We start from the raw sequence: 24,692 nt of genomic DNA, 5'->3' as shown, positions 1-24,692 counted from the left end.
GTGTTTGAGATAGGAATATGGTAATTAATGCATACTACTGATCCTCATTTTTTTAAAGCCAAGAAATATACTGAGTGTTTTATACCTTACAAATGACATGAAAGAAATGTGCTGTCACAACATTACTGTTTAGTAGAGAATAAGATTCTGGGTGCTGGGTTCACACATCCTCACAAGCTAGTCATCTCTTAAAAATAATTTCTTGCTTAAGCAATATAAAAGTCAATTTTCTTAAGCAATCATTTGCTTTCTTTTCAATACATGTCAACGGAGCTGAAACTTTCTTAAAAAAATAACAACTAACGCTGCAAGAACATTTAAGTTTTATGTAGCTTTCAAAATGACACTTTGCTGCTGTGCCTAAGGGGGAAAAAAAGTAGGTTATTCACGTTATGCAGTTCTAGTTTACAGCACTGGAAATTATGGGCAATTTCTATTAACTTCACAGAGCTGTACAATCACAATTGTGTTACAACTGGCTTTAACAGGTCAAAGCCCAAAGGATGCATCACCTCAATAGTAGTGGTGAGTAAAGTATCTGATAACCACAACTGCCACCAAACCCCTATTCATAACCGCTACGCTTCCAAATATAATCTTACAGTTTTCAAAGGTTCAAAGTCAAGTTTAATGTCAGAGAAATGTATACAATATACGCTCTGAAATGCTTTTTCTTCGCAAAACATCCACGAAAACAGAAGTGCCCAAAGAACGAGCGGCAGTTAAACATGAGAACTCCAGAAGTCACTCCCCGCAGCTCCCCCTCCCTCGCGTGTAAGCGGCAGTGAGCAATGATCCCCCCTCCTCCACCAGCAAAAAAAAAAACAAGCATCAGTATCATTACCGAGCTCAACCGTGTGCTAAGCAATAGCAAAGACACAGACCTTGCAGTTAACCCATAAGCTTCGCACTTCATCCAAATTCGACAACCCACAGGTTCTCTCTCTCCCTGGCAAGGGAGAGAGAGATGTCCCTCATTTTCACAGTGAGTGGGAAACATAACAACAACCCACTGGTTTACAATCTTAAAAGTCCGATTCGTCGCTTTTTTCGAGCTCTGTGTCCGAAGATCGCAAAGACCTTGGGTCTTCGAGCCCACAGCAAAATATTTTCTTTTGTATTTACTTTAGACCTTAGATATTATTGCTTCAAGAACCTTTATCCATTTTTGTAGCAGACCCTCTAGGAGAATTTGCTATTCGAGTTTACTGATGTCCATGTCTACCATGGTATTAATAGTCAGTGTAACAGAAATTCAATTAAACAAATTAGTATGCTCCCAGCTGTGTTAAATTTGGTATTTAACAATCTTTTCTAATGTCAACAAACCGATATCCATAATAGAAAAACATGAGGCCTAAATTCCAATAAAATTTAATAGAAATGAATTGTGTAGTTGAATGTTTTGGAGAAAATGAGGAAAATGCTGCAAGGATAGATATATTTTGCACAAAATTTGGGTTTTCATTTTGGGCATCCATAGTACATGTAGTTCAAGGCCAACAAACAACTTGGTGGAAAATCCTATGAGAGTTTTGCCCAACGGATTCAAGCTCATCTCTGAGTAATTGAACACTTTAACGTACTGACGTTTCACAATCAAGGTGTCGGTTTTCAGATACAAATTATGCCATGGCACCATAGTGGAGCAAATACAGTCCTCCATTGACCTGACCATTATATTTCCCTTAGTTAACAAAACTCAAGATCATCAACTGATCACTGCACATTGCTGCTTTCAGGACCTTCAGCCATGCACATTATTACTTCTGGGTTACGACAGTGATTGCACAGTAGATACAATGTCATTGATTATGAAGCATTTCCAGTGGACAGCATACAAAACGTGATAAAATTCAAAATAACTTCAGTGTAATATCAAACCATTTTACCTGAAGTTTCGGAATGGAGTAGATAGTTCAAAACATTTACGATCAACATCTTTTACTGTTGCCACATTTGTGTGTACCACTGTAATACCAACTCCACCTTTAAAATCCTTTAAAATAAAAACAAACATTTGGTATTTTTAAGCAAAACGAAATGGTTATCCATGTCTCATCTACCATTTATTTCAAAAAAAGATTAAAAAGTTCACAATAAATTTCACCATTGATTCCATAAGATCAAACAGTTCTGTTCAATCTACGTAGTTGGGACTTCTTCCAGACTTGAAGAACATGACAACAATGCTTCTAAAACATGATACAATGCTGAGGAAAATTATCAAATCCCCATTTCTTAATGCAACTCACCAAGGGGAGTTAGGACAACTGCAAGACAACATTTAGCACAATTAACCCAAATTACTTTTCACCTTTGACACCGTAGAAAGTAATGCCCAGGTTAGATAACATCAGGACTCTGAGACAACACCACACTGACAAAATTTGGAGGGGTGCAATAAGGCATTTGTTCCAAATTCATTTTTAAAGAAAATAATAATGAGCAAATTACAGATTAAAAAAAAGTATTTCTGCATATTGAGGTGTCATTTAGCTTCACACATGGAAAGAGACAAAACAAACCTAACATTGGCCCATTCTGATAAATTTAGGTATCAGAATATATGACCTCTAAAAAGGGATAAACGAAATGGAAGGAGGTATTATTGTTAATATAAGGAGGGATGAAGATCAATGTTACCAAAATATAAAGGTTTGTTATAAAAGTTACTATGGCACTTCAATTTTGGAAGTTGAGAGTGAAATGGTTCAACTGAAGCTTGAATCAGCATGAAATGAGTTTAAAAAACTTTCGGGTGAGTAAAGAATGGTAAAATATGTATTTGGTTATTTTTTGTAAGCCAAATACATTTCTACAAACCAGAAGTAATAAAATAAATATGACATGACAACAAAGTTTCAGCAGAACGATAACCATAGCAATACAATGCAGAGCCTAACAGTATTTAGGTCATCTTTGTTTCCTTGTAAGGTTCCAGTTTATCAATGTTACTTGCAAAGCCATGTATTTTACCATTTGTGGTAGTAATCCAAAGGGGGAAAAAAAGCAAATTAAATTAAATTAAATGCAATTCTGTTATTAGCACTCATCTGGAAATTGTAATTATAGATATTTCATTGCCTTGATCTAAGAAAACTAGATAATCCTTGTGTGTGCATATCTATAAGCTGTTACTTAAGGCAAAAACGCAAAAAAAAAATAGGATGTCAGAATGTGATCCACTATTAGTTATTTAAGTTACCCAAAACTTACTAAGTGGATCAAAAGATACATTGGGAAAGATGATTGGAAAAAAATCAGATTGAATGATCAAGTGATTAATCATGTCAAATAATTAAACACAAAAATATATTTTAGAAACAAAATTTTTGGTTATAGACCACACATGGATTATACCTGATTAAAAACTATTAATTCTGGCTTATTCTTCATTTCACCAAAATCTGTGAGGTGTGAATAAGTCAGCAAATAATGAAAATGAGGGAATGGAGAAGGGATTAAATAACTTTAGGATCCAAAAATACAGACCTTTACATCCTGAAAGGACAGAACAGCAAACTGCAGAGAGTACCATGTTAATTGGCTATTAGTGCTAAATTCTCTACAAAATGTACAAATGATTGTTGATCATTTTTGATTTTCTCCTCAACAAATCCCAGAGCCATGTTAATGAGATTTTCCTTGATGACCCATCAACCATTGGAATACGAACACTGAGCACAACAAAGTGGTCCCGAGGGTGCTCAAACCTAAATACTCAGGTACAGGAAAAACACTGATCTAGAGAACACACTCATAAATCGAAATATAACTTTATTTCTGAATTGAATGAATCAGGTGCAAGGAATCGACTGCCAATTGATACAGTATTGTAAATTATAATAGGGAAAATTAAACTGTTTCATCTTACCTGTTCACTTTTATAAAGCCAAACTTTGCTCTCTCTCAATACAACAAAAATTTTGGCTTTGTAGCCTCTTAGTTCTAGAGAACCATACTTGTCAGCAGTAATAGTGGAGTGACTATTCAAGTGTGAAAGGACACTGGAGTCAGATTTTAACGCATTTAAAATTGTGTTGATCCAGTCATCTCTATCACCTGTTAAAGAAAGTCACATAAATTCAAACATTCAAGATACTTATTGTCCTTTCAGAAGTATATTAAACAAGATTTAGAAGAAATGGGAGGAGGCTGCAACATAACTTAACCAAATGTTCTGCTGAAAATGCAAACATTTCTTTGCAAACTTACTAAAGATAAAAACACTGAATGATAGAGAAGATGGTGATTTGAGGAACCTTAAATGATACTTTGATTTATAATATATAGAACCAGCTGCACTCTGAAATAACGATAGGTTAGCATTTTAGCACAGATGACCAGTTTTACTTGACTGTGGAGTCAACCTCATGTCTCACCTTTGTAACTTGGTCACCGCTGCTCTTTTATTTTTTTTTAAGTAAAATTTATTTTCTTAAATGAGTGTATATAATAATTTTTTCTGAAGAGATACAATTCACCTCCATTCTTTCTCCATATTTTCTCTAAAATGGTGTATTATTACAAAATGAATGCCAGGATTTGGACAAAGTAAATGGAATAATCGAGACTGCTACAGAACACACCATAGGTACTGGCATCCATGAAGGGTCCACACCGTCAGACTTCCACAAATACTACCTCTCCGACAAAATGCTGGAAGGACTCAGCAGGTCAGGCAGCATCTATGGAGATAAATAAATAGTCGATGTTTTGGGCCAAGACCCTTCATCGGGAGCTCACTATTTCTTTGTTGTACTGTTTGTTCATTGAAACCTGGTGATTTTTATGCCCTGCTCTGTACTTCTGGCACAGAACAACTCAGGACATAACTCAGTGATAATACAGCTGACTCTGACATATCAGTAGAGTTGGTTCGGTCTGTATATGAGTAAGTGCAGTGAACATCCATTGGAGGTATGCAAAAAAAAAAGCAGGTAATGAGCTGAACTGATACAAAACATTGAGTTGATTCCAGCACTGATGTCTTAGAGCTCACGGTTCAAGCTAACATCTCCCTCTTGCACACTCTCAAAAGCTGAGTCTCTAACCTCTCTCCCATCCCATCATTAGCCCCTTGAGTTGAATTATGCAATATTTGCAAGCTGGTTTGCGGTAAATTTCTTCAGGCATTTGAAGAAACCATCTGACGGTGGTGCTGCCAGTAGGGCTGCTGCCTCACAGTGCTAGCAACAGGGCTCAATCCTAACCTCTGGTGCAATCTGCATGAAGTTTGCACATGACGACGTGAAGTCTGGTATTGTTGGAGCTACTGCACAGGATCAAAGTAACCTGTAGAGAGTTGTAAAATTAGTCAGTTCCAAAATGGGTACTAGCCTCCAGCAGTATCCAAGACATCTTCAACCAGCGGTGTCCATTATTAAAGACTCCCATCATCCAAGACCTGCACTCTTCTCAATATTACCCTCAGGAAGGAGGTACAGAAGTTAACAAATTTCACAATGCATGTGGTGATATTAAACCCAATTCAGATTCCACATACCTTTACGCAGCTCTCTCCCCAACCCCCGAATACTCAACTTACCTCCCTCAAGAAGGTTGGTATGTTGATTAGACACTGTTGTATGGGTTAAGTGGTAGAATCTGGGGGCAGGTGATGGAAATGTGAGGAAATAGAATGGTTTATATGTACTGTATCATTAATGGAAGTGTGTTTCTGATCATCAACATGAAGTCAGTGGGCTATAAGAGCCTATTTTGGTGCTTTATGACCCAGTAACTAAATGGATGCTAGTAACCACGTCTTGAACTCGTTCCACCACCAACTGTTTGCTTACATTTCTTCCTTCACTGACAGAATATTTCCTCACATTCAAAGGAGTAATCTACAATAGGAACACTTCAAAACAATACTATAATTGAAATCCTCTCAAAATGTATGGAATTTATGAATCAATGTTGTGCTTTCTGTGAGAGGCAGCAGTCCAAATGAAGCCACATATAAGCGAGGGCTGCTGCCTCGCAGTCTCAGGGAACGAAGTTCAAACCTCACCTTGAGTAATGTCTTTGCGGCCAAGAGGGTTTCCCCGTGGTGCTCCAGTTACTTCATACATCGCTGGGTTGGTAGGTTCAACAGCCACTGCTGACTATCATTTAGTGCTGTTAAGTAGCAAAACATGAAAGGGACATTGTGGATTTGTGGGAGGGGAAAAGTAAGGGAGCGGAGAATGGGACCGGCAGCTGTTAGTCTGCTGGGAGACAGCATAGGCTTGATAGGCCGGAAGCCCCCTTTGTACTAGACATTATTAAGAAAGGCTACTTTCCCTAAGCAGTGGCAACCTGTTGGCTAATGGAAGGCTGTAGATTTTGTGGAGGAGACTGCAGATGGTCAGAAGCAGACTGTGGTGTCTCAACATCGTAAACAATGGTCTGAGCTAACCGGATGCAGAGGAGGCAGAGGTGGCAGTATTAGGAATCAGAGAGCAAAGAGTCAGGGTCACGGAGTGGCAACCTATACTTGATCCAGCCTAAGTGCATCTCCCTTCAAGCCTTTATCCACCATCAATTACTTACGATTCTGACCTCTGATTAAGATGGTGCTTTTTAATGTGGGTGACAGCTTACTGGTGTTTCATAAAGCAAGAAATACAACTAAGTATTTTATTAATAACACTCTGACTGTAGAAAATTACGGTAAACTATCACCACAAACAATGAAAAGGTGAGTGAAGGTGAGGCTGACTTGAGGGTTGAGGTGCAAGGGTATGATGCAATGCCGAAGCACGGCATGTACGAGTAGAAGTGGTCGGAGCAAGATCGAGGCCCGTTCAAGACGGAGTTGGAGAAAAGTGGGAGCGGGCTTGTTTCGGACACTGTCCATCTAAACTGAGAGCGCAGTCGGATCAATCTAAGTGCCAGGCCAATTTTGAGCAGTCTGATACAGGCTGGAACGTGCTGGCAGGTCCCAGGCAGAGAATGTATTGCCGCGGCAGGGCCCAGGTCCTAGTCCGGGGGACCAGCTGGTGTTTGGAAAATTTCAATGCTGGCCCAAATGGACTGAAAAGACAGGGTGTCTGGACCAGAGGCGAGGGTCAGGCCGTTTCTACCCGCTGTACCGCTCTGTGGCGTTAAGGCTATGAGACCGCTCCAGCCACTCCAGCTTTGTGGTGATTTGCCCTGCTGTGTGACGAACTGAGGCTGAGGCTATGGGCCTGCTCCTGGCTTCATGTCTATGGACTCACTTTCTTCTGAACGCTGTTGCTTGCTGTTAATGTTTGCACAATTTGTGTTTTTTCCCTCTCTCTGTGCATTGGGTGATGGTCTTTCTTTTTCAATTGGGTTCTTTTGGGTTTCTTGCTTTGTGGCTGTCTGTAAGCAGAGAATCTTCAGGCTGTGTAATTTATATATACTTTGATAATAAACATGCTTTGAACTGATGCGTGTCGTCAATCAGCAGGTAGTACAAACTTCATAGTTTGCTGCATCGTTGTTAACAGACACAGATTATATGTGCATCAGAGCCTTCTCTTCTGTTTTGTGAGATGGAGGTCTTTCCAATCTCTCCCGAGTGCAGAAAATATTTTGTGGATGACTCGATGCTTTATTTCATACTTTTTTCTTGGAAACCTTGAAAGGTTCAAAAGTAGTTAACAAGACCATTTAGGAGCCACACATATTCACGTTGCTAGATTGGTTTATTATTGTCACATGTACTGAGGAACAGTGAAAAGCCAGTCCTGCATACTGTCCATACAGATCAATTCATTTCAACAGTACATTCATGCAGTTCAGAATACAGAATAAACTCCAGTAGCTACAGAGAGAGTGCAGTACAGGTAGCCAGTAAGAAGTATGATTACAAAAAGGTAGACTTTGAGATTAGGAGCTGATCTCATCAGACACTCCAATCCCTTGAGGTTGTCAGGATGGGTGCTGACACTCCAATCCCTCGAGGTTGTCAGGATGGGTGCTGACACTCCAATCCCTTCCTGTTCAAAATGTGCATAGCTCATTGGGAAGGACAAGGTCAGCAATGCTGCCTGGGAGGTAAAAAGCAGCTTTACCCCATTCCTTTTGTGCTACAGTGAAAGACCAGCTTAGATCACGAGCTCAAATCCTGCACTGGACCGCACAACGCAAATTTCTAGATTCAGACAGAATTGTGCTTCGTCTGAGTTAGTACACCATTTGTATTCTGAAAGGCCAAAGCAGTGAATATACAGACACTATTTCTATCAACAAAACTTGAACAAAATCCCGTGCTATCATCGTACTTGAGGAATATTACATGAGGGAATTTGAAATCTGTGCTTTTTTAATATCTGCACTGGCATTCCACACCATCACAGCAGACTAAAAGACATGCTGACTCCGAGTCTTCTGGAGGCTGAACATTGTCTGCTGTGGGGTTGGACAACTGTGTCTATGTGTGGGTGGGTGGGAGCAAGGGAGGAAGAGATGGGGCTTGTTTTGCTGCTGTTGTTCTGTTGCTTGATGTATTCTGGATTGTTCTGCCGAGCATTGCAGGCAGCCTCCAAGCACATCCTCGAGTGTGTTGGTTATTAACTCAAACAAACGGATTCCATTTAACAGTATTTTTCAATATACATGTAAATCAGAATCAGGTTTAATGTTACCAGCAAATGTCATGAAGTTTGTCGTCTTTGAGGCAGCAGTACAATGCAATACATAATAATAGAGAAAAAAACTGAATTAATATGTGAGTGAGTGTGTGTGTGTGTGTGTGTGTGTGTGTGTGTGTGTGTGTGTGTGTTAATTATATATATATATATATATATATATATATATATATACATACACACACACAGACACACATCTTTATAAAAAATAGTTAAATTAAATAAGTAGTACAAATGTAAATTTTAAAAAAGTAGTGAGATGCTGTTCTTGGGTTCAATGTCCATTCAGAAATCTGAGCGCAGAGGGGAAGAAGCTAGTCCTGAAACGTTGAGTGTGCATCTTCTGGCTTCTGTACCTCCCTGATGGTAGCAATGAGAAGAGGGCATGTCCTGGGTGGTGGGGTCATTAACGATGGATGATGCCATTTTGAGGCATCGCTCCTTGAAGATGTCCTGTATACTACAGAGGCTAATGCTCGTGGTGGTGCTAAGTTTACAAATCTCTGCAGCTTACTTCAATCCTGTACAGTTGACCCCTCCACCCCTTCCCCCCACCAGATGGTGATGCAGCCAGTTAGAATGCTCTCCACAGTACATCCGTAGAAATTTGAGAGTACCTTTGGTGACATACCAAATCTTCTCAAACTCCTGATGAAATATAGCCACTGTTGCACCTTCTTTGTAGCTGCATCAATATCTTGGTCCTCAGAGATGTTGACACAAAGGAGCTTGAAATTGCTCACTCTTTCCACTTCTGATCCCTCAATGAGGGATTCCTTGTCTTACCCTTTCTGAAGTCCACAATCAATTCTTTGGTCTTACTGACTTAGAGTGATAAACTTGAATCTTTGAATCCGCAGAACCAAGAATACGAAAACTGATACGCAGCTGGATTAAGACAGCATACTGTATAAGGCATACATTCTCAAGTGTGGCACTCCTTTCTAAATTCAATTAAACTTTTGCTTTCTGCATGCACATTTACTAACAATCTTGCTTCACCCACAAGCAGAAATTGAATTGCTTTCCACAATAATTGCTCATTGATTTTAATGGCACGCACATTAAGGAGGAGTAGTTATTTGATCTGTGCCCCACAATTACGCACAGCCAATACAGGAATTTTATTTCCCAATACATTGTCTCAGACCATAGTACAATACATTGAAGTATCACTGACAGTGATATTTTTATGTAAATAAAAAACACATTAATTTTAGCAGTTGGTTATCTACTAGAAAGCTTCAAACAGCTGAAATAAATCAACACTTCAGTTCAAATTTGCATTTGTTTGTTTAAAAATGAATAGATGTGGACAAATCCAGAGAATAAATGCCACATACAGTGTTAACCTACCACTCAATTAAGTGTTGTTAGGCAGCATACTGTTCAATTAAGGTCAAGAACTCAGAATGTACTACTGAAGGAATGAGTTCTGTGCTAAAATGTGACAATGTAATATGGCAAATGCAATAACTTAACAAATGAGATAACCTTTGTAGTATGGAATAGTTTAGCTTGGCATGATGTTAAGATGCAGATACATGGATATATATATCATAACAAATGCAAGTACTTAAAAGTTCTCTCCACTGTCATACTCAGTTTCATTGTATTGCTTGAAGCTGCAAAAAGTTATCTAAATAACATGAGGAACATGCAAGTTGATTTTCTGCAATTCAAATTCTGGTACACTCTGGGGTACCTTATGAAGGAGGATCACTGCATGATAAATTAGCTAGCTCCTCACAAGGAATCACATTGCTCAACATATTTGGAAGGCAGAGATCCACACCAAGACACTCCAGAACTGACAGCTTCATCAAGACCATGTGAAAGAATATCACAGGAGATGAACTGAACTCATCAGTGAAGTGTTACTGACTCAAAGTCGAACTGCTGTTCACTGGACAGTTAATTAATGGTAGTGAGGTAAAGGGCAGTAGTTCTGAGTTTTATAGATCAGTGGAAAGGTGCATTATATATACATGAGCATACATTTAATTTCTACGGATTCCCAACAGCAAGCCAAACTAACTACACCACATTTTTGGGTATGCTGTTTCTTACCTTCTTTTTCAACCCTGAAAGTGAAAGTCCTGTTGAAGGAAATGACTTCAAATTTGTTGTCTCCCAACCGATGCACCGTTTTCATCGAAAAGAGTGGAATTAGTCCCTTCGAATACATTTCCTTTGATAGTGGAAAATAAAGAGGGGAAAAAACCAGAAAAGTGTCAATCCATCATATCTGAGGTCACAGCGAACATTGGCGTTTCATGTCGGAAGTCACTGACAGGCTTCTATAATAAATGTTTGAATTCAACCTCTACAATTTCAGTCCAACAGAAATCAAACAAACAATCAACCTAGGTTAATAAAGTAAAATTTAAGGTGGGCAAACTGTGAATTATTCTCCTTCATTTTAATTATTTAATATTTGATTTAAGCTCAAAGCTCATTTTATCCTTTGATAGCTTAATTAAGACTATTATTTTCAAATCTTATTTAAAATCCACTCTGTAAAGTACCACTGATTAGATGGCTTGTTGTATCGAATTGCAATTTATGAAACTACGCCTGCTTCTTCCTACTTGCTGACCTATAATTATATTGCTATCACAAAAAGGTTAGATAACTTGTCACTAATTTGAGGGGAAAAAAATTTCACTCTTCACTTTCTGCAATCATCAATCATAATATAAGAAGAGTTTCTCCTTTGAGATGAATATTGTAAATCACTTTATAAAACACTTCAGTTTGTCATGTTGATAATCTTAAACACTTTCCTTTATATTACATTTGGAACAACGATTTATGATAGAAATGCTGCCACAATACTTTAAGTACAATATTTGATATCCAACATATAATTAGCATTGGACTGATTTTACAGCATAGTTGGAATATTTCCAGTTTTCAATCTCTTCAGAGTTCTTTAAACCTTACCATCACTGCAAGTCTCACAACAGTTAAAGTTACAGGAGAACCACCAAATATTTATCGCTGAAGGACGAGCTTTGCTTTTTGGACAACCACCGTCATTTTAACAATTCAATGATAAAAGATAGTAAACAGCTTTAAACAAAACTCTATTACTCCAATTACAAAAAGGGAAACAACATCGATAAATGATGGAAAAAGAAGTAGCCTTCTTTCATACTGTAAAGAGATTTGCTTCTTTCTCAGTTTGATGGAATAACTTGCTCTCCTCATGAATCTGTCAACACCAATATTGTTTTCTCTGTAAAGCCCAATCTCTATCTTGTTACTGCTCAAACTGGGTGCCAGTGAGTAAGGAAGAAAGCTCACAAGAGCGTGATGATTGAGTAACACAGAAGAAAAAAAAACAGAAGAAGACAGAACGATATGTTAATATAGAAAATGCAAGGGTAGGTGATAGTCTTCTGCTTATCGTGTCCACGGACAGTCTATACATGGCCCAGCCAGAACGGGACGCATTTTTGCGACTTGTTGTTGAACTTGGCAAGATCTGCAACAGCACAGAGTTCCTCTAGCGATGGGCATTGCAGAAGATGTTGAATAGCTTGTGGCTCAGTTCCACATTCACAAGTTGTCGGGCTGGTTGTATATCCCTATTTGCTTAGTGAGACCTTTGAACGACCTACACCAGTCCTAAGTCTGTTAAGGCACTTCCAGGTTACCCAGTTGCGATTAGCTCCTGGGAGAAGGCTTTCAATAACCCAACAAAATGGAAATAATGGGCTGTTGTAAGAATCTTCAACAGCCCCTAGTATGACAGGACTGTCTCTTCACCTCACTATCCAACTTGTTCTGGCCTTGTACCTATTGCTTACATTGCACTTTCTGTGTAACTGTAACACGAACTACCTCAATACACCGATAACATGAAGTGATCTGTGTGGACAGCATGCAAACAATGTCTTCTACTGTGACTCAGTACATGTGAAAATAATAAACCAATTTACCAATCTGACCCTAGTGCTGGCAGCATCGAAAATACTGGAAGCCATAAAAGAGGACACTGCGACAGAACACCTTGCAGGATGAAATGGAGTTAACATAGATTTATGACAGAAAACTCTCGACTAACATGTTGGAGCTCTTTGAGAATGTGACTGGAACAATCACTAAGGAGGATCCAGTGGGCATGGCATACTGGATTTTCGAAAGATTTTCAGACAACACTGAGCAGAGCCCATAGAACTGGGGACAATGTAGGACACGGACCGAGAATCAGTTATCGGATGAAAAGAAAATAATGAGAAGAAATGGGTTGTTCTCAAATCAGCAGACTGTCTTTAACAGGGTACCACCAGGATTGGTGCTTGAGCCCCGGTTATTTGTGATCTATATAATGCTTTTTAATTCGACTCAGAACAATTCTCAACAAAATCTGTATTATGTGACTCATAAGACTGATTGTTCTATAATTTTCACAGTCAATAGTTCCAGGAATTTTTGGCAGAGTTATAAATACTGATTTCAAGAGATCGTCAGGCAATACACCAGACTCATATATGCCATTAAACAGTTCAAACAGAATATCTATGCCCAGATCTTCTAGAGTTTGTATCATTTCCACTGAAATTTCATCAGGTCCAGTGGCTTTACCATGTTTCATGCTTTTCATTGCTTTAGTTATTTCTTCTTTGGTAATAGGTGGGCCAGAATTAGGGTGTTTAATATCTGGGGGTTCCCCTCTATTATCTTCAATTATCTTCAAACAGCTGCTGTATATACTGAATCCACCTCTCACATACTTTATCTGGATCTGTTAGTATGGATCCTTCTGCTATCTTAATTCCAGTGATTTCATTAATTTTCTTGTGCATTTCTTTGCTGTTGTTAATATGGCCTTCTACTTCATTGCATTTTTTATTCAGCCCTTCTTCCTTTGCAATATTGCACAATTGTCTGGTCTGTCTGTCTAGCTCTCTGTATTGCACTTCATTATTCTTCACTAACCTTCTTTGCTCCATCAGATCTAGAATTTCTTGGGTTACCCACCTCTTGTTGGTGTGTTGGATTTCTTGTACTGGGATTATCTCCTCTGCTGATTGCTGTATAGCATATTTAAATCTGTCCCAAATAGGTGTTGTTTCATTTTCGTTGAGGTGTTCTTCTACAGCTGTCTTGAATTGTTGCTTAACTATGCTATCTTTTTTAAGTTCTCCCAACATATACTTCTTTCTCTTTTTTCCACATTTCAGTTTCTTTAATTTTGATTTAATGGTAGCTATTACTGGATGGTGATCAGAACCACAGTCTACTCCTGGGTAGGCTTTAGAATTTGTGATATTATTTCTAAAGCATTAATTGATGGTAATGAAATCTATTTGATTCCTTGTTCTATCTCCAGGGCTAATCCAAGTACACAATCTACGTGTATGTTTTTACACCAAGTATTGGTTGTTTCTGACACACCAATCAGTAAACCTTTCTCCATTTTCATTTTTCTCCCCTAATCCAAAGGGTCCTATGATGTTATCAACCCTTTCCTGTCCAACGTTGGTGTTAAAATCTCCATGACTAGTTTTATATCCTGAGATTTACATTGCTCATAAGCACTGTCGAGATCTTCATAAAACTTGTTGATATCCTCTTCATCTGCATCATTTGTTGGCGCATAGGCTTGGATTATGCTAATATTAAAAGGGTCACCCCTTAATTTAACAAAAAGCAGCCAATCGGACATCACACAATATCCCATAAGTATTTATAATTCTGCCAAAAATTCTTGGAACTATTGACTGCGAAATTATAGAACAATCAGTCTTATGAGTCACATAATAAAGGTTTTGTTGAGAATTGTTCTGAGTTGAATTAAAAACAAGTTAAAGCCAGAAACTTCTAAACTACAATATGGGTTTATTGAGGATAGAGGAACTAGGAATGCAATTTTCAAACTACGAATGCTTTCAGAAAAGGCAATTAAATATCAAAATGATGTCCTTTATGTTTTATTGATTTCACTAAAGCATTCAACGAAGTGCAACATGAAAAATTATTTCAGATTCTCGCTAAACTAAACATTGACAGAAGGGACCAACAACCGCTTCAAAATTTATATCGAAAACAAACGATAACAGTAAAAATTGATAATATAAGCAGTTCGACTAAAATTCAAAGAGGAGTTAGACAGGGATGTGTTGCCTCACCGGAATTGTTTAGTATCTATAGTGAAATGATTCGCAGAGAAATAGAAGACCTAGATGGGATTAAAATTGGAGGTGTTAACATCAACAATATAAGATATGTAGATGATATCACCCTAATAGCAAGTGCTGCAGAAGACCTACAAAGTAGTACAAACAAGTGCAGATTTTGGTCTAACCGTCAACTGTAAAAAAACCAAATGTATGGTAATATCAAAACAGCAGGATACTCCCAACTGCCAATTGTACATCGGTAACCAAGAGATTGAACAAAAGACCTGCTTTAATTACCTTGGTTGCTTTATATCACAAGATGCTAGAAGTAAAGTAGAAATAAAAAGAAGAATTGCCATTGCCAAAACCAACTTCCAAAAAATGGAACCCATTTTTACCAACAGGCACATTTCTATGACAATAAGGCTTAGGCTACTACAATGTTATATCTGGTCAATCTTGCTGTATGCTTCTGAAACATGGACTATAACACCAGAACTCCGAAGAAACTTAGAAGCAACAGAAATGTGGTTTCTTAGAAGAATGCTAAAAATATCATATAGAGACAGGGTAACTAATGAGACAGTACTCCAACGTGCCCATACAAAAAGATCTTTAATGAGAACATTAAATGAGAGGAAACTTAAATTCCTGGGCCATGTCATCAGAAAGGGAGAAATAGAATGCCTTACATTACAAGGCCGTATGCTTGGGAAACGTGGAAGAGGAAGGCAAAGAAGAAAATATATGGACACTGTGAAAGAACTAACAGATCTAAGTGTGCGAGATATCATTGACGCTGCATGGGATCGTTCGATGTAGAAAGTCATGATCGCCCAAGCATGTAACGCGCAAAGCACATGAAGGAAAAGAAAATAATGCTTTGTCCAAGTTGACAAAATGTCATATTTCTAAGTTTGGTGATGATGTTAAATTTGCTGAGATTGTGAATAGAGAAGGTGTCAAGGGACTGAAAGGGGATATAGACAAACCAACTGGGGTTTGCAATGTTTCACTATGATCTCCTGAGTTTCTTCAGGGCAAGCTGGTTTCACATGGAATGGTAGAATAATTGGTCACTGGGAATTACCCTGAGCACAACTGGAAGATAGAATTGATGGCTATGTGGGAAGAACAGATCATAGGGAAAATTAATGGATGAATGGGATTGCTCATTGTGCAAGCATAGAATCATTACTTACTTCTAGATTGCAAGTAAATATGGAAATACATGGATTACACTATGTGGGAAAAAATCAGGTCATCTACTTTAGTGCACCAAACAGAGCAATGTTTTGTAATAATAAGAGATTGGGTCAGCTCATATGTCAGTTATTGAAAGCAAAGATGCAGGCACAACAAATAATTATGAAGAATTATATTAATACTTAAGACTTTGTTACAGGAGGTGAATAAAAGTGCAGGAAGAACCTACTGCAAGTATATTGTTTGCCTCCTTACCTAAAAAAAGGATGGGATATAGTAATCAGAGTTACTGCAGTTAAAGTTCAGTTGACTAGTTTTACAGATGGCTCATTTGCCATAAGAAGGATTGAGTAGATCAAAGCGATATTCTCCAGATATTACAAGACTTAGAGAAAATCTCAACAAAAATACAAAAAATTTAAGGACCTGAAGGGAAGGAGGATAATTCTCTTGGTTAAGGTCACAAAATGAGAGTGAGTAAGCAATTTTGGCCAGGCACACAGAGAAAACTTCTCATGGAGAGTGGGGAGCATTTGTAATGGTCTATCTCAGATAGGTGTGGTTGCTCATCATGGCGCTAATTTAAAAAGGAAAATGATAAAACGCCTGGATATTAAGGAAATCAAGGGATATTATATGATATTACAATGAGAGAAGATGGAGCATCACATGAAGAGTATTAAACATGTGGCTTAACCGTGGCAGCAAGACGTGTTAAGTGTTAACTGAATATTATAAGGATCATCCATCTTCCATTCTCCCATCAGTTGTTAACACATAGCATATTTGTTTCCACAAACATAAATCAATGTTCAGATGCTTGTAACTAATACGTAACAACAATGGTGAAAATTGGGACGATGACCTTAAGCAAGTAAATAATGAAACAGAAAATGCTGGAAATACTTAGCAAGTTAGAAAGCTTCTATATTATGAATAACAAATGTAACATTTCTGGTAAATTAATTGACTGACAAATGCTGACAGACTTGCCAAGTATAGATTTTGGTTAATTGGGCATTGGTTAATCAGGGCAGCTGCTTACTGGGACAAATCTTAAAGAACAAAAACTAATTGGGAAAATAGCTGAGATTCTCTTCATTTATTTGGGACACCATGCTGCTTAATTGGGACAGGAGACTGTTGCTGGACAGTTTCTAACTAGTGTCAGCTGCACTCACTTGTGTGGTTGTTAGATAGTGCACCGTGCTTAGAGTGAAGTTTTTAAATAACGTCAGTTAAGTGTGTTTGTTATCAAAAAGCAGTGATTTTTGTCACGGATAGCTGACGAGAAATAAGCACTCAGAACTGTTTTGTTCACTGCTGTTTCAGTCTTAGAGATGCCGGGAGTGAAAATGAATTGATTACACTACTTCAAGTTAGGAACTATGAAGACTTAGAAGGTATCAACAATTATCTTGAATGTTACAACAAAAATGACGATTTGGAGGATGCAATCATCTGAAGCATTATATGAAGGCAATCCATTATCTGCAGTAGGTGTCTGCACTGATGTTGTGCATTTAGAATCAATCAAAACAACACAGCAGCATACATTGGTTGAATCCCTCCACAAAAAAATATTAGGAACTAATACAGAGTTTTATCATACCATAGTACCATTGACAATGTTCTGCTTTGTTCTATACTTCATTTAAATACGTAATTTGCTACTCAGTTAAATGGTAGCTTATACTTTCATACCTTTTTAACCATTTCTGTGAAACTTCATCAAATTGGGGCAGCCACTTAATTGGGCCAAACTGTACTGATCCCAATGTGTCCCAATTAGCCAGTATCTAGCAAATTTACAACATTTCATTGCATAGTTTTAACATGCTTTTGTAGGGTGTTGGTCAGTAAGATGAAAGAGTTGATTGTGGACTTCAGGAAGGATAAGACAAAGGAACACAAACCAATCCTCACAGAGGGATCGGAAATGAAGAGAATGAGAAATTTCGAGTTTCTGAGTGTCAAGATCTCTGAGGATCTAACTTGGTCCCCAAATGTGAACGCAGCTATAAAGAAGACATGACAGCAGCTACAGCTCATTGGGATTTGAAGAGATTTGATTTGTCAACTAAAACACTCAAAAACTTTTAACTTTTATAGGTGTATGACAGGCTACATTACTGTCTGGAATTGGGGGGGGCGGGGGGGGGGGGAGGGTTGCCAATACATAGGACCAAAAGAAGCTAAATAAATTTGCAAAATTTGTCAGCTCTGTCTTGGGTATTACCCTCCATAGTACCCAAGACATCTTCAAGGAGTGGTTGCTCAGAAATGTGACGTCCAGTATTAAGGATCCCCACCACCTAGGACCTGCCCTCTTTTCATTGTTACTGTCAGGAAGGTGGTACAAAAACCTGAAGGCACATAATTCAGCAACTCAGGAACAGCTTCTTCCCCTCTGCCATATGATTTCTCAGTGGATATTGAACCCATGAACACTAACTCAGTTCTTAAAAAATATATTATTCTGTATTCACACTATTTTTAATCTATTCAAGATACATATATATACTTAATTGATATACTTATTTATTTTTTTCTTTCTATATTATGTATTGCATTGAACTGCTGCTGCTAAGTTAACAAATTTCACAGTACATGCCGGTGATAATAAACCTGATTCTGATTTAAAACATTGGTCAAATTCTTAAGACAAGTTGTTGTCCTAGACTTGCATTTTTCAGTTACAAACCAGAAATTATATTCAAAAGCCTTTTGAAGTTTGAGGAATATTCCTAAACCAGAGCAATCAGCAGAAGCTTTCAACAATGCCAGCAGACAAGACCAATTTTATAATCAAGAGCACAGTGACAACAGATTCAGGAAAATACAAGTTCAATTGATTTGAGATGTAATCAATATCCACCCAATCTTTTGCAAAGGTTCCATACATTATGCTGGATGGAATTGGGAGCATACCTAATAGAAACTCCAGATGGTCAAGTCAACTTCTATTCTATCCAAAACATGTAAAAGATTGGCATTCTTTTACTACATACCAAAGAAAACATCTTTACCATAATTGCTATTGAACAGTGTATGCAAATGGTAAACCGAACCCTTGGAGGTGTCTTGCAAACAAAATGTAAGAACTGTTGGAAAAGTCAAGTTTTTTGACCCAAACTGTAAAAATACAAGTTAACATTTCAAACTGTTTCTCAATGCCAAAATTGAGATATGATAGAAGCTCTCTAATTTAAATAGAAGTCTCTATTTCCAAATGTTTTTTTCCATAATCAATATTTCATTTACCAACTAATACAGTATTAACTCACCATCATCCCATGCCCTATCAGCATAAAGTTAGAGTATCTTGTTTAATTAGCTAGTTAAAATTGAAGTAGGAATTATTTTTACCTTCAAAAATGTTTTAAGTATTTCTCTGTAGATACAGTTGGCGGAGAGAAAACAATTACCTTTAGCTCTTCTAACTTCAATATTCTTTCTTAATAAGATCAAATTGTGCATTTCTCTTGTGTCTTTTTCCCTTCTACAGTGAAGGGAATGTGTACTTACATTAAGACATCGAACATCACTGAGCCAATGAAATATCATTCTTCAAAGTAACAAAATGGCACTCAATCTCACTTCAACACAACATATTTTTACAGCCTAATGCCATTGATGGCATGTGATGCAGCCAGAAATATTCATTAAACAGACTGAAAACAGCACAAGAACATATATGCTTGTGACAAGTGGCTCTTTAGGTCTCAGGATGCCAGAGTGAGCAGGAGCTCACAGTTTGCAGTACAATGTGGTTGCAAGAAAGCTCCTTCAACTAGAAATACTTTGAAACTAAGAGTTCTGCCTGACCGATATTGAAAACAAACCTTTACTGAAACACAGGTTAACAATCTATTAGATTCAATTGTTTATTACAGATTAGAGAAAACACAAATTTGTTTTTTTTCACTTGCAGCTTATTCAGTTCTGATTTTATTATGAATACAGGTTGAGTACCCCTTATCCAAAATTCCAAACTCTGAATTTTTGCGAGCGCTGACATGTCGTTATAAACGGAAAATTCTGCAATGCGCTTGGAAGATTCCCAGGCAAGCTGCAGTTCTCTGCACATCTCAGACAGTTCTGAGAAGTGACCTCACATTTGTAATGAACAGGAGTTAATGATAAGCAGAAAAACACCGTATAAAGTGAAAAATGAAGAGATCGATTGTGTATTGAAAGAATGGATTCATCAGAGTCAGAGTGAATATATGCCCTTAACAGTATGATGATCATGAAACAAGCAAAGATCAGTCACAATGAACTGAAAATTTAAGGTAATTTTGTATATTCAGCAGGTTGATAGCAGAAATTTAAGAAAAGGCATGGCATTGAAGATTTAAAAAAAAATTTGAAGGTAGTGTCTGCTGATCACAAAGCAGCAGAGAAATTCATTGACGAGTTTGTCAATGTCATCACTGATGAAAATCTAGCTACAGAACAAGTCTACAATGCTGAATGTCTTTATATCTTACATAAAACCTAAAAAAAAAGGTAAAATACAAATACAATGTACTGTAACCTTCTAATCAAAACACAGCATCGTAGGTGCAGACTGAAAGCCTGCCATTTTTTGTTGTGTGCAACAGCTGGTTCAGGTATTCTCCTGATGCTGCAGTGCTGCTTTTGTTACCCAGCACACGTTATATTTTTGTTATATTAATGGCATGTGATAATTTTTACTGTAAGTATAGATGTGTGATAATCAAGTTCAAGACAAAGGCTGCTTACCAGCAAGCACATAAATTCAGTCAGAAAAGATGGCGATCCCAAGCTATATACATCAATATATATTCCAAAATCCAAAAACACTTCTGGCCCCAAGCCTTTTGGATAAGGGGTTCTCAACGTGTAGTAGAGCTAAATGCAAGAATCTGCATATACATCTGTACAAGACTGAATTTGCTGCAGGCCACTTGTTGTTCTGCGAATAAAATCACAAAACAGACGGACCTTACTGCTGTCTTAAACCACAAGTTGTAAACCTGTGAAAAGCTTGCCATTGTTCAAACATCTCTAAAGGCATCGACAAAATACCAAGTTGCAGTGCCATCATAATAAACCACTGTCTGTCAGGTTACACATACAACCCCAGATTTGCAAGCCTTTTATGGTTCAGCTTTTGTTAACCATTTAGTTTTGGACCACTGAATATACATAGGTGGAGGGGGAAAAAAAAACACACATTTCCAGCCATTAGTCAGTCACTGTAGACAAAACATCATCCCTACAACAAGATAAAAGATCAGCTCAAAGGCATCTTCCACAATCCTAATTATCTGTAGGCCTATTCCACCAGGAAGGTACATTTGAATAGCTGAGGTGGTTAATTCAACATGCCCCCTCATCATTTTAATTTGTTATTTTACCACCTAAAATGAGCAAAACATGCCTTGTGAGAACATTCATTTCCTTGCAATATACATTTAAAAAAACCATAAAGGAAGCCAGAATATATTTATTTCCATTATTTGCGCTCAAATAATGTTCCATCAAACTGCCTTTAGTTTCACAACTCTGAGCAGGTTTTATCAGATACAAAAGATTGCTAAGGCAGCAAAGTGAAAGCACTTTACAAATGTCTTTGGTTACTGAAATTCGGCTTGAAGCAGTATCAGGCAGTCGTGCATTTTCATGAGAAGCTTACAATGTTTTATTTCATGGTATTTGCTGACATCTACTGGGAAAATAGTGCAATTACAGCTGTCATTTTTCTAGCGAGTTCCTTCCATTTCCACAGAAAAGGCAAAAATGATACCCTGAGGCTCGAGGTAAAAGGATCCTTGCAAAAAAAAAAGACCCCGGATATACAGAATGTCATTACCCATACTAATTGCAGATGAACTAGATGCCATTGCAAACGAGATTGGAAGAGCACCCATGTCCTGGGACCAACACAGACAAGGCATGAGATCAGGAAAATTGATTAAAACGATCATATAAAATCTAAAACTAATCTAGAAATTTGATTACTTCAAAAAAAAAGGGCAGAATTGTGTGATACAGTTAAATTGTTGCAATAATGCTGAGACTGTACTACTTGCACCAGTTCTCCCATCAGCGGAACATGAATCAGGGTACTCTGACCACAAAAGGTTCAACTGACTCACACCACTGGTTTCCCAGAGACCAGCAGCTTCTTAGCACCCCACGCCTCTGAAAGACTTTGACCTCTTTTTGCTTATGGGCTTAAAGGCAGAACCCAAAGATGTCATAAAGATCAAGTATCATCGCCCAGCACATCACTGAGCAGTGCAGAACAATAATGACGTATTGAAAAGACCATTCACATACAATTCTTATGTTTTAGACCAGGGAAGACAGCTATACAGTAACCTATCCATCTGAATGGGATTGCCAGTCCTGTAGGAACAAGCTAAGTGCCAGCAGAAGTTTTAATTACTTTATTTACTTGACTGCCAGCTACATTTAAAAACCTACGGCATGGGAGATTATTTCAGCCAACAAAGTGAATGCAGGCTCATACAGCAATTCCAGGCTCCCACTAGTTTTCTTTTTTTTGCCTGTTCTTTCTACATTAGCACCAACTCCACCTTCCGGTCAAGATGGAACAAAGCAACAATCTCTGTCAAGGTCATGCCTCGGACTTAGTTTTTTTTTAAGCTGTAAAGGAAGGCTTTAGGGACAAAATGGGAGTCTAGGGATTAGGTTAGGGTTAGAGACAGGGATGAGGGAGAGTTAGACATCAGATTAGGGTTTAGGGAGAGTTAAGAGGTTAGGTTGAAATCTGGACCTCCACTCTGTGCTCAAAGGCCAGCGATGTGGACATAACATGAAGGACATCCATGGATGTCAGGACTGCAAGCAGTGTCAACTTGGACTATCAAGGATGAGAGCCGGTGGCCCACTGGCTTGTGATTTCTTCCAAGCTGGTGGGTCCTGAGATCAGATGTCTGTGCAAACAGGAGGCACGAGGGTTGGTTACCCCCTAGGTACGCAAGGCAGGGGTTCAAAGTCTGGAGTTTGGGGTCCTGTCACCAGCGAGTCTGCAGTTCAGGGATTGGAATTTGGGGTCATGTCATCGGCAAGTACAGAGCTTGAAGTCTGGAGTTCTGGATCCTGTCATCCACTTGGCCTGGAGCTGATACCAAAGGTGAATGCCGAAGTCAATCATTTCTCCAGAAGTCAAAGCCCGACGGCCAAAGCCTGGGACTACAAATCTGAAGTTCACTGGCAAAGTCTGAGGCTCATTGTCTGTGAGTCCGCGAGTCCATTAGAGGCTGGACTCCTGCTCTGGGATTGGAGGACTGTTTGTGTAGGAGTGGGTATATGGATGGATGACATGGAGGAAAGGGGCTTGTTTTGCTGCTGTTGTATTGTTGCTTGCTGTGTTGTGCTCTGTGTTGTTTTGCCGATCACTGTGTGTATGCTATGTTGGTGCCAGAGTGTGTGCCCCCAGCACATCCTTAGATTGTGTTGGCTGTTAACAGAAATAGCACATTTCACTGTATGTTACAATGTACATGGGATCAATAAATAAATGAATCTGAAATCCTCTCTCCCCCACCCCCCCCAGTAACTATAACCACACCTACAATCAGGGGCTATTTACAGTATTCAAACAACCCACCAACCCATCTGTCATTGGAGAAAACTGGAATAACTCAGGTAAAGCTACATGGTCACAGGAAGAAGATACAATCTCCACACATGCCGTACCAGAGGTCAGGATTGAATCTTGATCACCAGAGCTCCATTAGTTGCCCAGTTGTCCCATCCCAAAGGTATTGAAGCCCACTCCAACAAATTCAGGATGTCCACTTGTTGTACCCTGCAGGTCTAGGAAGAGCAAATGCAGATACCTCACGTGACAATCTGGCTAACAAGCTGACTGCAGAATGATCTGCCACCATGAATGTCATCAGTGCCCCCTTAAAGGAACATGCAACATCGCTCCAGATAGCAGGGAAATTGTCCAGATTCAATACACCTGCTGGAAGTAAACGAGAGAAGGATCCCATGTTTCCTGATATGGTTTTGGAGGCTTTTATTCTGGTGGATACAAGAAGGATATTCTGCTTTCCCAGCAACTCAGACATCTTTCCAGATGTGAGACAGAAATGACTGTATGGAAGATCATTAAAAGAAGCTTTGCAATGTTTGAAGTCCAAACAAATCTCAACAAAGCTGACAAAAATCAGAACACATCTCTCTTACTCTCTACTCAAACTTCCAGCACATCGAACCTCAAAACAGCCACAGGTCCACTGGAGGCTGGACACTGGGGTCTGTGTCTATACTGTTGTTGGCTCGTTGTGTTCTGCGTTGTTCTGCTGATCACTCTATGCTGGCGCCAGAATGCACAGTGACACTTGCAGACTGCCTCACCCCTCCCCAACATATCCTTGTGCTGTGTTTGCTGTTAAAGCAAACGGCACATTTCACTGTATGTTTCGATGTACATGCCATATATAAACAGATCAGAATCAGAACCACTGACTCTGCAACCTCCTGGATAATGCAGCAAATTTCAGGTCCACCAGTTTATTTTTGTAGTTTATGCCCTTACCACACATCCTTTGTTGGTCACGATGGGTAGAACTCTTCTATTACCCATAGCTACACAAGCAAAATACTTGACCCGATTTTACCCGCAACAGTTCAGATCTGCCAGTCAAGTTCTCAGGCCAACCTAACTGCACACTCTCTCCTCGTATGGAAGAACTCATATTGGCCATTATGGCACTGGGAGAGTCACGGCAATGGCTGA

General features: G+C 38.6%; 1 protein-coding gene across 7 annotated transcripts in view; it reads right to left on the bottom strand.

Moving 5' to 3' along the window:
* Nucleotides 1–24,692, bottom strand: part of arap2 (ArfGAP with RhoGAP domain, ankyrin repeat and PH domain 2) — a 389,695-nt gene that overhangs the window by 193,002 nt on the left and 172,001 nt on the right. For all 7 annotated transcript variants that reach the window (XM_072252909.1, XM_072252908.1, XM_072252910.1 and 4 more), the window contains 3 exons: nt 10,677–10,797; nt 3,878–4,065; nt 1,893–1,999 (listed from right to left, as the gene is read on the bottom strand). In XM_072252909.1, the coding sequence (XP_072109010.1) occupies nt 1,893–1,999; nt 3,878–4,065; nt 10,677–10,797 (416 nt within the window). The remainder of the gene's footprint in view (nt 1–1,892; nt 2,000–3,877; nt 4,066–10,676; nt 10,798–24,692) is intronic.

This window comes from Mobula birostris, chromosome 3, assembly GCF_030028105.1.
Source record: "Mobula birostris isolate sMobBir1 chromosome 3, sMobBir1.hap1, whole genome shotgun sequence".
In the NCBI taxonomy this organism is placed as follows: Eukaryota; Metazoa; Chordata; class Chondrichthyes; order Myliobatiformes; family Myliobatidae; genus Mobula; species Mobula birostris.
The sequence above is the reverse complement of the archived record's forward strand: the minus strand, read 5'-3'. Positions and strand labels throughout refer to the sequence as shown.